This window comes from Xyrauchen texanus, chromosome 22, assembly GCF_025860055.1.
Source record: "Xyrauchen texanus isolate HMW12.3.18 chromosome 22, RBS_HiC_50CHRs, whole genome shotgun sequence".
In the NCBI taxonomy this organism is placed as follows: domain Eukaryota; kingdom Metazoa; phylum Chordata; class Actinopteri; order Cypriniformes; family Catostomidae; genus Xyrauchen; species Xyrauchen texanus.
Genome location: NC_068297.1, coordinates 1,470,156 through 1,485,155, shown reverse-complemented (window position 1 = coordinate 1,485,155; position 15,000 = coordinate 1,470,156). Strand labels below are relative to the sequence as shown.

Below are 15,000 nucleotides of genomic sequence, written 5' to 3'. Positions count from 1 at the left end.
GAACATAGAAACATCCTGATATACCATTAAGAGAATAAATAAATACATAAATATTACCAATCAATCACAACACCCTAGCAACTGCATAACAACAAGTAGAAACCATGTGAGTCGATCTTTCTTTTTTGGGACAGGCTTGGGCGGACGACATCCTTGCTATCACATACAACACACTGAGAGCAAATGCTTGCCGACAGGTCTTCCTGGAGAAAGTGTGAGCAATTTAAGCTGTACATTTAAAACTTCAACATGGCTGATGAAAATGCTGATTTATATTTCCAGCTGTCTACCGATAAGCATTATATTTACATTTCTCTGGCTTGTTTATTTTGTCTGTAGGTATGTTCGCTTGACACTGCAGGCCAACAAGGATGGAAAGATCCCAGTTAAGAAGTAAGAGACAAAAATATTGTAAAACAGCAAATGTTACCTTGCTTACCTTGTTAAGATGCTATAATGCAGGGGTGTCAAACATACGTTTGTGTGACACATGTCCGAGGGTGGCACATGTCTGAGGGTGACACATGTCTGAGGGTGGCACATGTCTGAGGGTGACACATGTCTGAGGGTGGCACATGTCTGAGGGTGACACATGTCTGAGTGTGGCACATGTCCGAGGGTGGCACATGTCTGAGGGTGGCACATGTCTGAGGGTGACACATGTCTGAGGGTGACACATGTCTGAGGGTGGCACATGTCTGAGGGTGACACATGTCTGAGGGTGACACATGTCTGAGGGTGGCACATGTCTGAGGGTGACACATGTCCGAGGGCGCACATGTCTGAGGGTGACACATGTCTGAGGGTGGCACATGTCTGAGGGTGGCACATGTCCGAGGATTGACACCCCTGCTATAAAAGCTTGTTGTCTTATAATAAAGTGTAACTTTTCATTTCAGGGCTGACTAATTTGCTTACATGTGATAACTGACAATAATAATGATCTAATGATCTGTCTCAGTATCATAAAGATGTTTCCTGCTGACAAGAAAAGAGTGGAATCCGCCCTGGCAGCTGCCAATCTCCCGAAGGGAAAGGTGTGTGCGTGTGGGTGTTTAGGGGAACCAGATAAAAAATGTGTATAATATAAAATGTTGTAATGGTTGAAAAAATGGGTTACAGGTAAGTGTTTACACAGCGTCCGACCAGCAAGTCAATGCTTGACATAAAGTCAAAATTATGAGAATGATAACAAAGTTGTGAAATACACTCACCTAAAGGATTATTAGGAACACCTGTTCAATTTCTCATTAATGCAATTATCTAATCAACCAATCACATGACAGTTGCTTCAATGCATTTAGGGGTGTGGTCCTGGTCAAGACAATCTCCTGAACTCCAAACTGAATGTCAGAATGGGAAAGAAAGGTGATTTAAGCAATTTTGAGCGTGGCATGGTTGTTGGTGCCAGACGGGCCGGTCTGAGTATTTCACAATCTGCTCAGTTACTGGGATTTTCACGCACAACCATTTCTAGGGTTTACAAAGAATGGTGTGAAAAGGGAAAAACATCCAGTATGCGGCAGTCCTGTGGGCGAAAATGCCTTTTTGATGCTAGAGGTCAGAGGAGAATGGGCCGACTGATTCAAGCTGATAGAAGAGTATCTTGGCCTGAAATAACCACTCGTTACAACCGAGGTATGCAGCAAAGCATTTGTGAAGCCACAACACGCACAACCTTGAGGCGGATGGGCTACAACAGCAGAAGACCCCACCGGGTACCACTCATCTCCACTACAAATAGGAAAAAGAGGCTACAATTTGCAAGAGCTCACCAAAATTGGACAGTTGAAGACTGGAAAAATGTTGCCTGGTCTGATGGGTCTCGATTTCTGTCGAGACATTCAGATGGTAGAGTCAGAATTTGGCGTAAACAGAATGAGAACATGGATCCATCATGCCTTGTTACCACTGTGCAGGCTGGTGGTGGTGGTGTAATGGTGTGGGGATGTTTTCTTGGCACACTTTAGACCCCTTAGTGCCAATTGGGCATCGTTTAAATGCCACGGCCTACCTGAGCATTGTTTCTGACCATGTCCATCCCTTTATGGCCACCATGTACCCATCCTCTGATGGCTACTTCCAGCAGGATAATGCACCATGTCACAAAGCTCGAATCATTTCAAATTGGTTTCTTGAACATGACAATGAGTTCACTGTACTAAAATGGCCCCCACAGTCACCAGATCTCAACCCAATAGAGCATCTTTGGGATGTGGTGGAACGGGAGCTTCGTGCCCTGGATGTGCATCCCACAAATCTCCATCAACTGCAAGATGCTATCCTATCAATATGGGCCAACATTTCTAAAGAATGCTTTCAGCACCTTGTTGAATCAATGCCACGTAGAATTAAGGCAGTTCTGAAGGCGAAAGGGGGTCAAACACAGTATTAGTGTGTGTTCCTAATAATCCTTTAGGTGAGTGTATAAAAGCTTATATCTCGTTATAACAAAAAATAAACTTGCAATTGCAAATGTATTTCTCGTAATTGTGAGAGTTGCAATTTTGTGTAGATTGTCACAATTGCAAGAAATAAAAACACGTGCCCAAGATATGAAGTTGAAATCTTGTGAATCTGAGAGATAGTCGCAATTAAAAATATCAACATGCAATTATGAGGATTAAATTCGAACTAGTCGCAGTTGCAAGATATTACGTTTAGATTTTGTATTAAATAAAAAATAGTCACAATTGCAAATGTATACAGTATGTTTTAATTGAGATTACAGTTGCGATTGACAAAAATAGTCGCAATTGAGCGACAAACTCAAAATTGCAATATACTGTATAATGTCGCTATTCGCAAATATGAGAAATTAAATCACAATTGCGAGATATAAACTCACAATTATGAGAAATTAAATAAAAGTTAAGCTATAAAACTGATTAAAACCAATTAATTATTTTTTTATGAGAAATTTTAAATTACGAGAAATTTTGTCACAGTTTTTAGATATTTTCTACGTTTATATCTCGTAATTTCCAGAAATAAAGTTACAATTTAAATAAAAAAAATTATATCTCATAATTGTGACAGCTGCAATAGTGAGAAAGTTGCAATTAAATTGTGACTTAGTCACAATTGCAAGATATTACGTTTAGAATTCGTATTTACTAGAAATAAAGGTGCAATTGTGATTATAAACAAAAAATTGCAATCGCGAGATATAAACACGAAATTATGAGGATTAAATGCGAACTAATCACAGTTGCAAGATATTAAGTTTAGATTTTGTATTAAAGAAAAAATAGTCACAATTGCAAATGTATACAGTATGTTTTAATTGAGATTACAGTTGCGGTTGACAAAAATAGTCGCAATTGCGTGACAAACTCAAAATTGCAATATACTGTATAATGTCGCTATTCGCAAATATGAGAAATTAAATCGCAATTGTGAGATATAAACTCACAATTATGAGAAATGATGTCACAGTTTTGAGATATTTTATATGTTTATATCTCATAATTACAAGAAATAAAGTTACAATTTAAATCTACAAATGTATATCTCGTAATTGTGACATTAAGTCGCATGCACAAGGTATAAAGTTGATATCTCGAAATTACGAGATATAAAGTTGCAATCGTGAGATATAAACATGCAATCACAAGTTTTAAATTGTGACTTAGTCGCAATTGCAAGATATTACATTTATAATTCGTATTTACTAGAAATAAAGGTGCAATTGTGAGTTTATATCATGTGATTATAAACAAAAAATTGCAATTGTGAGATATAAACACGAAATTATGAGGATTAAATTGCGAACTAGTCGCAGTTGCAAGATATTAAGTTTAGATTTTGTATTAAAGAAAAAATAGTCACAATTGCAAATGTATACAGTATGTTTTAATTGAGATTACAGTTGCGACAGACAAAAATAGTCGCAATTGCGCGACAAACTCAAAATTGCAATATACTGTATAATGTCGCTATTCGCAAATATGAGAAATGAAATCGCAATTGCGAGATATAAACTCACAAATATGAGAAATTAAATTAAAGTTAATCTATAAAACTGATTAAAACCAATTCATAATTTTTTTATGAGAAATTTTAAATTACGAGAAATGATGTCACAGTTTTTAGATATTTTATATGTTTATATCTCATAATTACAAGAAATAAAATTACAATTTAAATCTACAAATGTATATCTCGTAATTGTGACATTAAGTCGCATGCACAAGGTATAAAGTTGATATCTCGAAATTACGAGATATAAAGTTGCAATCGTGAGATATAAACAATTATGCAATTACGAATATTTAGGTCAGGACTGCCAGAAATTAAGTTGTCACAATTGTGCGATATTATGTCAGAATACATTTTTATATTTTTATTCTGAGGCGAGATCAAGGCACCATAAGGAACAGCATTGAGGCGTTCAATTTTCACCTATTGAAATTCTATCTTTATGGCGCCACTTAGAGGTTTAGAGCTGCTAATGCGTAATTGCGGTGGCAACCGCCGTGGTGAAAAGGCCATTCGGGATGAGTAGTACTATCTGTATCATGAGCTGGAATACCAACATGAGTTTTTGTGCTGCATTTAACTCATGACATGTCTTGTGTTCAGTTCGACACCATTAAGTCAGATGTATTCACTGAAGCTGCATTCAAAACATTTCTGCTGCATTTGTGTCCCCGACCAGAAATCAGTGAAATCTTCACTTCATTGTGAGTCGACACAGTCCATCTGTTTGTGTAACACCTATTGGAAATATTGTGACCTTACCTTCATAAATGTATTATTCATTTGCATTAATTCATATTTCATGATGACATCCATAGCACCAAAGGAAAAGGCTTCATGACGAAGGAGACGATGGCGAAGTTCTTGAACGAGAAACAGCGTGACGCTCGGCTGAATGAGGAGCTGTTTCCACTGGTGAGACCTGAGCAGATGAAGAATCTCATTGAGAAATATGAGCCAAGCTCCTCCAATGCCAGTCGCGGTGAGAATAATTATGATGATATGTGAATTAATCAAATAATTTTTTAATAAACTTAACCTCCAAATGGACTCAACCTGGAATAAGTGTAACCTTCTGCAAGTCACAATGAATAAAAACAAACTAAATAAATAACAAATACCATTTTGAACTAGACAGGTAAAGTTCATCAAGACAAACTTTGATGTTGGTTTGACATAGCCTGGTCTGTAATTTTAAAATACTTTTAAAAATGTGAAGGTTTCCCAGGTCGTTTAGTCAGTCTGACAGACTGAAAGAGTTTGAAAGACTGAAAGATTAAACAACGTGAAAGAGTGTTACTGATTGCTAGCATGTTTTAACACGTCACTAGGCGTTGCTAGCATGTTACAATGCATAACTAGCATGTTTTAGCTTGTTGCTAGGTGTTGCTAGCATGTTACTATGTGTAACTACCATGCTTTAGCGTGTCACTAGGTGTAACTAGCATGTTATTATGTATAACTAGCATGTTTTAACACGTCACTAGATGTTGCCAGCATGTTACTATGCATAAATATTATGATTTAGCGTGTTACTTAGTGTTGCCAGCATGTTACTATGCATAACTATCATGTTTTAGCAGGTTGCTTGGTGTTGCCAGCATGTTACTATGTATAATTATCAGGTTTTAGCACGTTGCTAGGTGTTGCCAGCATGTTACTATGTATAACTAGCATGTTTTAACACGTCACAAGGTGTTGCCAGCATGTTACTATGTATAACTAGCATGTTTTAACACGTCACTAGGTGTTTTCAGCATGTTACTATGCATAATTAGCATGTTTTAGTTTGTCACTAGGTGTTGCCAGCATGTTACTATGCATAACTAGCATGTTTTAGCATGTCGCTAGGTGTTGCCCCCATGTTACTATGCATAACTATAACGTTTTAGCATGTCACTAGGTGTTTCCAGCATGTTACTATGCATAACTAGCATGTTTTAGCATGTCACTAGGTGTTGCCATCATGTTACTATGCATAACTAGCATGTTTTAACATGTAGCTATGCATTTATAGCATATTTTATTTATGTAGCTAGGTGTTGTTACCTAGTAGCTTTGCTATGGATGGACAGATCGATCCTAAAGTATCGATACTTCTGATACTTGTGTTGTATCAAAAAATATCGATCCTCACACAAAAATATTGATTCTAACATATTTTTTTTAGCGAAGATTATTATTATTTGGTTACCGCGAACATGAACAATAATCATAAGCTTCAAATTGAAATAAAAAGGATTAGGCTATTTTAGCAAATGCTTGTGCAGGATGGGAACTATTTCTATTATGCTCCTCTTAATATGCATGCTGAAAGCCACAACGCTCATTCAAACAAGAGCCCATCCCTAGGCTTTGCTAGTATGTTTTAGCATTTTGCTAGGTGCTGTTAGCATGTTGCTAGGCATTGCTAGCATGTTCAAGTGTGTTGTTAGGCTATGCTAGTATGTTTTAGCATTTTGCTAGGGGCTGTTAGCATGTTACTGGGCATTGCTAGCATGCTCAAGCCTGTTGGTAGGCATTGCTAGCATGTTGTAGCATGAAATTAGACATTGCTAGCATGTAGCTAGACATTTCAAGCACGTTTTAGCATGTTGCTAGGAATTTATAGCTTGTTAGGCATTGCTAGCATGTCTTAGCATGTATTTGGAATTGCTAGAATGTTGTTAGGTATTGCTAGCATGTTTCAGCATGTAACTAGGCACTGCTAGCATTTTACTAGGCATTGCTGGTATGTTTTAGCCTGTAGCTAAGTGTTGCTATTATGTTTTAGTATGTTGAGAAAGGAGGGACAGACTTTGTCAAGTAAACACCATTACTAGTGAACATTAGGGCTTTTATGACACTTCAATTTTAAAGGAGCCATACAAAGATTAAACCGAAGTTGTTTGTGTTGTGCAACTGCAGGTCAGATATCTCCAGATGGTTTGCTGTTCTATCTAATGGGACCAGAAACATCTGTAGTGAACCTGGACAAACTGGCTCAGAGTCACGACATGACTCAACCCTTAACACATTACTTCGTCAAGTCCTCCCACAACACCTATCTCACAGGTAAAGAACCGCTTATTACATGAGGAACATTTATATGTTGACCATCATGACATTTGGACACTTTTTGAGCAAGTATCAACAAGTTTTTGGTAGCACCATGTGATGAGTTATAATGCCAAGCAGGTTACACAATGATACAAATCGCTTTACTACTTAAGTAATGTGTAAATGCTTGAAACGTTTTTGGTTTTCCGCTCAATTAATTAAAAATAATGTATATAGTGTATTTCCTCCTTGTTCATTGTCAATTGCATTGAGCACCACGCCTTTCTCAGAAACGTAAACAGATGTGTTTTAAATTTATACTACAGGGATAATATTATTTTAGGCATGCTGAGTGACTCCAGTCAGGTCTCCTAAGCAATCAAATTGGCCCGGTTGCTAGGAAGGGTAGAGTCACATGTGGTAACCTCGTCGTGGTGTTGATTAGTGGTTCTCTCAATGGGGTGTGTGGTGAGTTGTGTGTGGATCGTGGAGAGTAGCATGAGCCTCCACATGCTGTGAGTCTCCGCGGTGTCATGCACAACGAGTCACGTGATCAGATGCGCAGATTGACGGTCTCAGACGCGGAGGCAACTGAGACTTGTCCTCCGCCACCTGGATTGAGCCGAGTCACCGCGCCACAACGAGGACCTTCTAAGTAGTGGGAATTGGGCATTCCAACATTGGGAGAGGGTACAAATTGAAAGGACTAACACATATGCATAACATGAAAGACGTCTTGAATTGAGGTGTCTCTGTGCAGCGGGTCAGTTAACGGGCGTCTCGTCTCCGGAAATGTACCGCCAGTGTCTGCTCTCCGGGTGTCGCTGTCTGGAGCTCGACTGCTGGAAGGGCAAACCTCCCGATGAAGAGCCAATCATCACCCACGGCTTCACCATGACAACTGAGATCCTGTTCAAGGTCTGTTCCTGTGATTATGGGATGTGTGAATGGAGGCGAGCGTGCCAGTAACAATAAGTAGATGCTAAATTTGTTGGTTTCTCAGAAACAGGTTATGAAACAGTCATGGTAAAAATATTAGTCAACTAACTTCAAATTCAACTTAATCATCTTAATAGTGACAAAACCAAAACTTTAAAAAATGGCCGGGTCTAAGGGGGTGCTGGGGGAGGCCCCTAGATTTTCCGTTAAGAGCAACATCTGAGCAATAAGTCTTCTTGGATGTTCATTTTCCGTAACAGGATGTGATCGAGGCCATCGCTGAGAGTGCATTCAAAACGTCCAAGTATCCAGTCGTCCTTTCATTTGAAAACCACGTGGATTCGTAAGACGCTTTCATATCATTCACAGAATATACCGTCTTTATATTGGTCCTCATACTGCATTGTTTCGGATATTCTATTAATTGTTCATTTGTTCATGTTTTATTCAGTGCGAAGCAGCAGGAGAAGATGGCAAACTACTGCAGGACGATATTTGGAGACGCTCTACTCGTTGATCTGCTGGACAAATACCCGGTGAGTTGAGCTGTTAGGGTTAGGTTGGTTTTATTTCTGAAGAATCAATCGTGATTTATGATCATGGGGTAACCTCCTCGTGGTCATGATTAGTGGTTCTCGCTCTCAATGGGGCGTGTGGTGAGTGACTCCAGCCAGGTCTCCTTAGCAACCAAATTGGCCCGGTTGCTAGGGAGGGGAGAGTCACATAGGGTAACCTCTTCGTGGTGGTGATTAGTGGTTCTTGCTCTCAATGGGGCGTGTGGTGAGTAACTCCAGCCAGGTCTCCTTAGCAACCAAATTGGCCCGGTTGCTAGGGAGGGTGGAGTCACATGGGGTAACCTCCTCATGGTGGTGATTAGTGGTTCTCGCTCTCAATGGGGCATGTGGTGAGTGACCCCAGCCAGGTCTCCTTAGCAACCAAATTGGCCCGGTTGCTAGGGAGGGTAGAGTCACATGGGGTAACCTCCTCGTGGTGGTGATTAGTGGTTCTCACTTTCAATGGGGCGTGTGGTGAGTGACTCCAGCCAGGTCTCCTTAGCAACCAAATTAGCCCGGTTGCTAAGGAGGGTAGAGTCACATGGGGTAACCTCCTCATGGAGGTGATTAGTGGTTCTCGCTCTCAATGGGGCATGTGGTGAGTGACTCCAGCCAGATCTCCTTAGCAACCAAATTAGCCCAGTTGCTAGGGAGGGTAGAGTCACATGGGGTAACCTCCTCGTGGTGGTGATTAGTGGTTCTCGCTCTCAATGGGGCGTGTAGTGAGTTGTGTGTGGATCACGGGGAGTAGCATGAGCCTCCACATGCTGTGAGTCTCCTTAGCAACCAAATTGGCCCGGTTGCTAGGAAGGGTAGAGTCACATGGGGTAACCTCCTTGTGGTGGTGATTAGTGGTTCTCGCTCTCAATGGGGCATGTAGGGGACTGTTTACTACTGTGATGTTGCATGATCCTTACAGTTCTGATATATTTCTTCAATAAGCAAAATTGAATTACAAACTGCTAATAATAATTCTACTTCATTTTTTATCTATTTTTCTATGGGTTTGGTTCTCAGCTCAAGCCAGGCCACCCAGTCCCGAGTCCATCTGAGCTGATGGGTAAAATACTGATCAAGAATAAGAAAAGCAACGCAGCTCCAAACAAAGAAAATGCAAAGAAAGCGGTAACCGACCAGCCACAAGTAGCTGGAGAGGGTTCTGGGTCCAATCAGAGCGATGATCCAAACCAACCCGCTCCAGCAGAAGGCCAGGATGCACCTCATGCACATGGTAAACAGAGCTATAAACGAGTCCAAAAATAAGATTAACCGGTTCAGTGTATCTGCCACTCAAGCCACACTTGACATTCTGACATTTAGAAGTGTCCACTGCACTTATGGACATCCCCAAATAATTTGGACCCCTAAAAATAATCACCCAATGTGTTTTGTGTCTCATACAGAAACTCATGATGATCATACTGAAGAACATGACGATCATGATGAACATGACGAGGAAAAGATGAAGAACTCTGATGAGGTGCAGCGCTGCGACATTTACTTTTAAAACCTTGTACAATATTGTAGGAAGATTAAAGACCCTTAAAGGAATAGTGTTTCATTTAAAAGGATCATTTACTCACCTTCATGTAGTTTCAAAGCTGTATGACTTTCTTCTTCTGTGGAACACAAAAGGGAACATTTTGAAAGTTTCCTGGTTGTTCTTTTCCATATAATGAAAGTAAAAGGGGACTGGGCGGTCAAGCTTTAAAAGGACAAAAATGCAAACAATTATTAATAAGTATATATTTTTATTAATTATACTTTGTTAAAAGTTACACAATTCAATTTGATAGAATTTTGTTTTGAAATTTAAAGGCATAAATCTGAGAAGAAATTTTTTTTTTTATGTATGAAATTATTTAAAAACTTTATTTAATTTAATCAAGCATATTTTTTTATTTACAGTGCATTATTATTTTATTATATAAACAATTAGACATTTTCACAAATAAAACATTTCCCATTAATTTAACTGCATTTGCCCATTATATTAAATGTAATTAAATTGTTAAATAATTCCACACAATCCAAAAATATTTTTTTCAGATTTATCCATTTAAATTTCTTTAAAAAATCCATCAAATTTAATTGTGTAACATAAAAAAAATTAAAAAAAATAAATAAAAATGTAAAAATACGTTTTTTATTATTATTTCGTTTAAGATTAATTTTATGGATTTTTTTTGTTAGTTTTATCCTCAGTAATAAAATATATAATAAAAGAATAAAAAAAGTTTAATCTGTGAAAGTGTCTATTTGTTTATATAATAAAATAATAATGCACTGTAAATACAAAATATGCTTGATTACATTATATGTAATATTTTATTTCTGAGTATAAAACAAACCAAAAAAAATCCATAAAATTTACTTGATTAATCTTAAAATAAATAATAAAAAAATTATGTGTAAAAATTTGTATTAATTAAATTTTGTTAAAATTTACACAATTCAATTTGATGGGATTTTTTTATTAAATTTAAATGCATAAATCCGAAAAGAAAAATAATCTAAAATATTTTTTCAATTTATGTAATTATTTTAAAATTTAATTTAATCAAGCATATTTTGTATTTACAGTGCATTATTATTTTATTCTATAAACAATTAGACATTTTCACAAATAAAACATTTTCCATTAATTTAACTGCATTTGCCCATTTTTTTATTTTATTTTTTTATTATAAATTTTATTGCTGAGGATAAAAAAAAAAAAAAATCCATAAAATTAATCTTAAATGAAATAGTAATAAGATATATATATATATATTTACATTTTTATTTATTACATTTTTTTTTAGAAGTTACACAATTCAATTTGATGATTTCTTTTAATGAAATTTAAATGGATAAATCTGAAAAATATTTTTTGAGTGTGTGGAATTATTTAACAATATAATTATATTTAATTTAATTTAATTTAATCAAGCATATTTTGTATTTACAGTGCAGTATTGTTTTATTATATAAATAATTAGGCACTTTCACAAATTAAACATTTCCCATTAATTTAACTGCATTTGCCCATTAATATATTTTTATTCTTTTATTATATATTTTATTACTGAGGATAAAACAAACAAAAAAATCCATAAAAGTAATCTTAAACAAAATTATTTAAAAATATATATTTTTTAATTTTTATTAAATACATTTTGTTTAAATTTACACAATTCAATGTGATGGAATTTTTTTTATGAAATTTAAATGCATAAATATTAACAAAGATATTTTTTCAATTTATGTCATTGTTTTAAAATTGTATTTAATTTAATCAAGCGCATTTTTGTATATACAGTCCAGTATTGTTTTATTACATAAATGAATATAAATGTATATAATTTTCACAAGTATAACCGTTTCCATTAATTTAACAGCATTTGCCCATTTATTTTATTCATTTATCCATTTATTATCATTAAAATGATCAAGTCATACTAGCTTTGTGTAATGAACGTCATTATTCATTGAAAAAAAGTGGAAGATTATCAGTGAACTTTTGAACTTTTGGAAAGTAGTTTTTGCTGGAGCTCGCTTACTGATGTTGAGCTTGTTTTGATTTCCTCTCAGGGTACCGCTGGACAGGAAGTGACAGCATATGAAGAGATGTCAGCTATAGTCAACTACGTCCAGCCGAACAAATTCATCTCTTTTGAGAACGCAGCGAGTGAGATTTTATAGACCCTCTCATGCACGTGTGATTAATATTCATCTATATGATCAATGCATTTGATCACCCTCTCATGCAACATGATGTGCATCTTTTAGTTTAAAATGTGATTTTTGTCTAAATGTAGAAAAGAACAAGAGTTTTGTGATCTCGTCGTTCGTGGAAACTAAAGGAGAAAGTTTGATTGCCAAGAGCGCCGTGGACTGGGCCGAGTATCCTTTCACGCCGGTCCTACAGAAGACTTGATATTTAGATGCAGACTGTAAGATGATGTGTGTGTTAGAAGTCTCTTGTTGCCTGAACTGATGTCTGTAGATATAATAAGAGGCAGATGAGTCGCATCTACCCTAAAGGAACACGTGTGGATTCTTCTAACTATAGTCCTCAGCCCTTCTGGACCGCAGGCTGTCAGTTTGTGGCACTCAACTACCAAACTATGGGTGAGACACTCATGCAGAAAACACCTAATGTTCACTTTTCATATTTATTGATCTGGGGTATTACAGTTTTTTTCAATCGCTATGACAGTTTTTTCAATACATTTAACAAATTTCCTAAACTCTTAACACAGTTAGCACTACATCCGTCTGTGTAAGCTATACTATTCACACATTTCTTGTTGCTTTAACACAAAATGCATACAATTAACACAAATTTAAAATGCTTGAACTTCTTTTACACACAAGCTCAAACAAGACCAAAACAATGTAATTTTACAGTCAAATTTACAAATGCTTTCACACTGTATGTCAGAACAGATAACATCATGTTCTAAACATAACTTATGTAGGCTAAAGTCAAAGTGAACAGCTGTTCATATTGTGAATTGAAACACAAATATATCCCCTGTATCTTATTCCATTGCTAATGAGAAACATCTTATTGAAGTTATGCAAATATATAAATCACAGCTGATTCCCATCTAGGAAGCACACTCAGGTGTTGAGGTTCTTTCAATCGCATGACCATATGTCTTAAAAGAGGACTCTTTGGGCTGATCTTGTGTGGAAAAGGAACAATATAGAGCAACACAAAAAAAGAAAGAAAGAAAGAAAGAAAGAAAAAAATGCCTGCACGAGGGAGAGGAAGACGAGTACCAGGACAAGGGAGAGGAGTGGGGCAAGGGAGAGGAGTGGGGCAAGGTAGAGGGAGAGGAGTGGGGCAAGGGCAAGGACAAGGGAGAGGAGTGGGGCAAGGTAGAGGGAGAGGAGTGGGGCAAGGGTAAGGACAAGGGAGAGGAGTGGGGCAAGGTAGAGGGAGAGGAGTGGGGCAAGGGCAAGGACAAGGGAGAGGAGTGGGGCAAGGGCAAGGGAGAGGAGTGGGGCAAGGGCAAGGGCAAGGGAGAGGAGTGGGGCAAGGGCAAGGGAGAGGAGTGGGGCAAGGGCAAGGGAGAGGAGTGGGGCAAGGGCAAGGACAAGGGAGAGGAGTGGGGCAAGGGCAAGGACAAGGGAGAGGAGTGGGGCAAGGTAGAGGGAGAGGAGTGGGGCAAGGGCAAGGACAAGGGAGAGGAGTGGGGCAAGGGCAAGGACAAGGGAGAGGAGTGGGGCAAGGGCAAGGGAGAGGAGTGGGGCAAGGTAGAGGGAGAGGAGTGGGGCAAGGGCAAGGACAAGGGAGAGGAGTGGGGCAAGGTAGAGGGAGAGGAGTGGGGCAAGGGCAAGGACAAGGGAGAGGAGTGGGGCAAGGGCAAGGACAAGGGAGAGGAGTGGGGCAAGGGCAAGGCAGAGGAGTGGGGCAAGGTAGAGGGAGAGGAGTGGGGCAAGGGCAAGGACAAGGGAGAGGAGTGGGGCAAGGGCAAGGACAAGGGAGAGGAGTGGGGCAAGGGCAAGGACAAGGGAGAGGAGTGGGGCAAGGGCAAGGGAGAGGAGTGTGGCAAGGGCAAGGACAAGGGAGAGGAGTGGGGCAAGGGAGAGGAGTGGGGCAAGGTAGAGGGAGAGGAGTGGGGCAAGGGCAAGGACAAGGGAGAGGAGTGGGGCAAGGTAGAGGGAGAGGAGTGGGGCAAGGGCAAGGACAAGGGAGAGGAGTGGGGCAAGGTAGAGGGAGAGGAGTGGGGCAAGGGCAAGGACAAGGGAGAGGAGTGGGGCAAGGGCAAGGACAAGGGAGAGGAGTGGGGCAAGGGCAAGGGAGAGGAGTGGGGCAAGGGCAAGGGCAAGGGAGAGGAGTGGGGCAAGGTAGAGGAGTTAGAATGCATGGTGGCACTCAAAGAAGGACCAGAGCTAGGGTAACTGATCAAATAAGAGCTATTATCATTGACCATGTCATAAACCACGGGCTATCATACAGAGTAGCTGGTGAACGAGTACAGCCAAATCTCAGCCGGGACACAGTGGCATCCATTGTCCGTATTTTCAGAGAAACCAACAGGTAGGATATTGCTTCTCCTACAGCAAAGTGTAAATAATTTTACCATTTATTAGAGTGACTGTGTGCCTCCGGTCTCTAAAATGTAACTGTATTTTGTCCCTCTAAGGATTCAACGTCTGCCTCCCTCAGGGGGCAGAGGAAAGCTCCTGAATGAAGAACAGGAACTTGCTATTGTCAACATGGTGATTGCTGACAATGAAATAAAACTGAAGGACATTCAGTCCAGAGTTGTAGAGGACAACCTTGTCTTTGGGAACATTGCAGCAATCAGCACAACATCCATTTCTCGGACTCTAGCTAAACACAGAGTTCAAATGAAACAACTATACAAAGTTCCTTTTGAAAGGAACAGTGAGCGCATCAAAGAACTCCGTCACCAATACGTCCAGGTAAGGTTATGCAATACAGTCATTACTGTACTATACACAGTGTGTTTTGCAGTAAACTACTCTA

General features: G+C 38.8%; 1 protein-coding gene across 2 annotated transcripts in view; it reads left to right on the top strand.

The window, feature by feature from the left end:
• Nucleotides 1-15,000, top strand: part of LOC127662371 (1-phosphatidylinositol 4,5-bisphosphate phosphodiesterase beta-2-like) — a 49,158-nt gene that overhangs the window by 8,711 nt on the left and 25,447 nt on the right. The window contains exons 5-18 of one of the 2 annotated variants that reach the window (XM_052153504.1): nt 135-214; nt 340-393; nt 962-1,037; nt 4,585-4,685; nt 4,800-4,963; nt 6,889-7,035; nt 7,781-7,938; nt 8,220-8,302; nt 8,411-8,495; nt 9,531-9,744; nt 9,917-9,993; nt 12,087-12,183; nt 12,314-12,398; nt 12,502-12,626. In XM_052153504.1, the coding sequence (XP_052009464.1) occupies nt 135-214; nt 340-393; nt 962-1,037; nt 4,585-4,685; nt 4,800-4,963; nt 6,889-7,035; nt 7,781-7,938; nt 8,220-8,302; nt 8,411-8,495; nt 9,531-9,744; nt 9,917-9,993; nt 12,087-12,183; nt 12,314-12,398; nt 12,502-12,626 (1,546 nt within the window). Of the gene's footprint in view, nt 1-134; nt 215-339; nt 394-961; nt 1,038-4,584; nt 4,686-4,799; nt 4,964-6,888; nt 7,036-7,780; nt 7,939-8,219; nt 8,303-8,410; nt 8,496-9,530; nt 9,745-9,916; nt 9,994-12,086; nt 12,184-12,313; nt 12,399-12,501; nt 12,627-15,000 lie in introns of those variants that run through there. The other variant, XR_007972875.1, reaches the window with a different exon arrangement.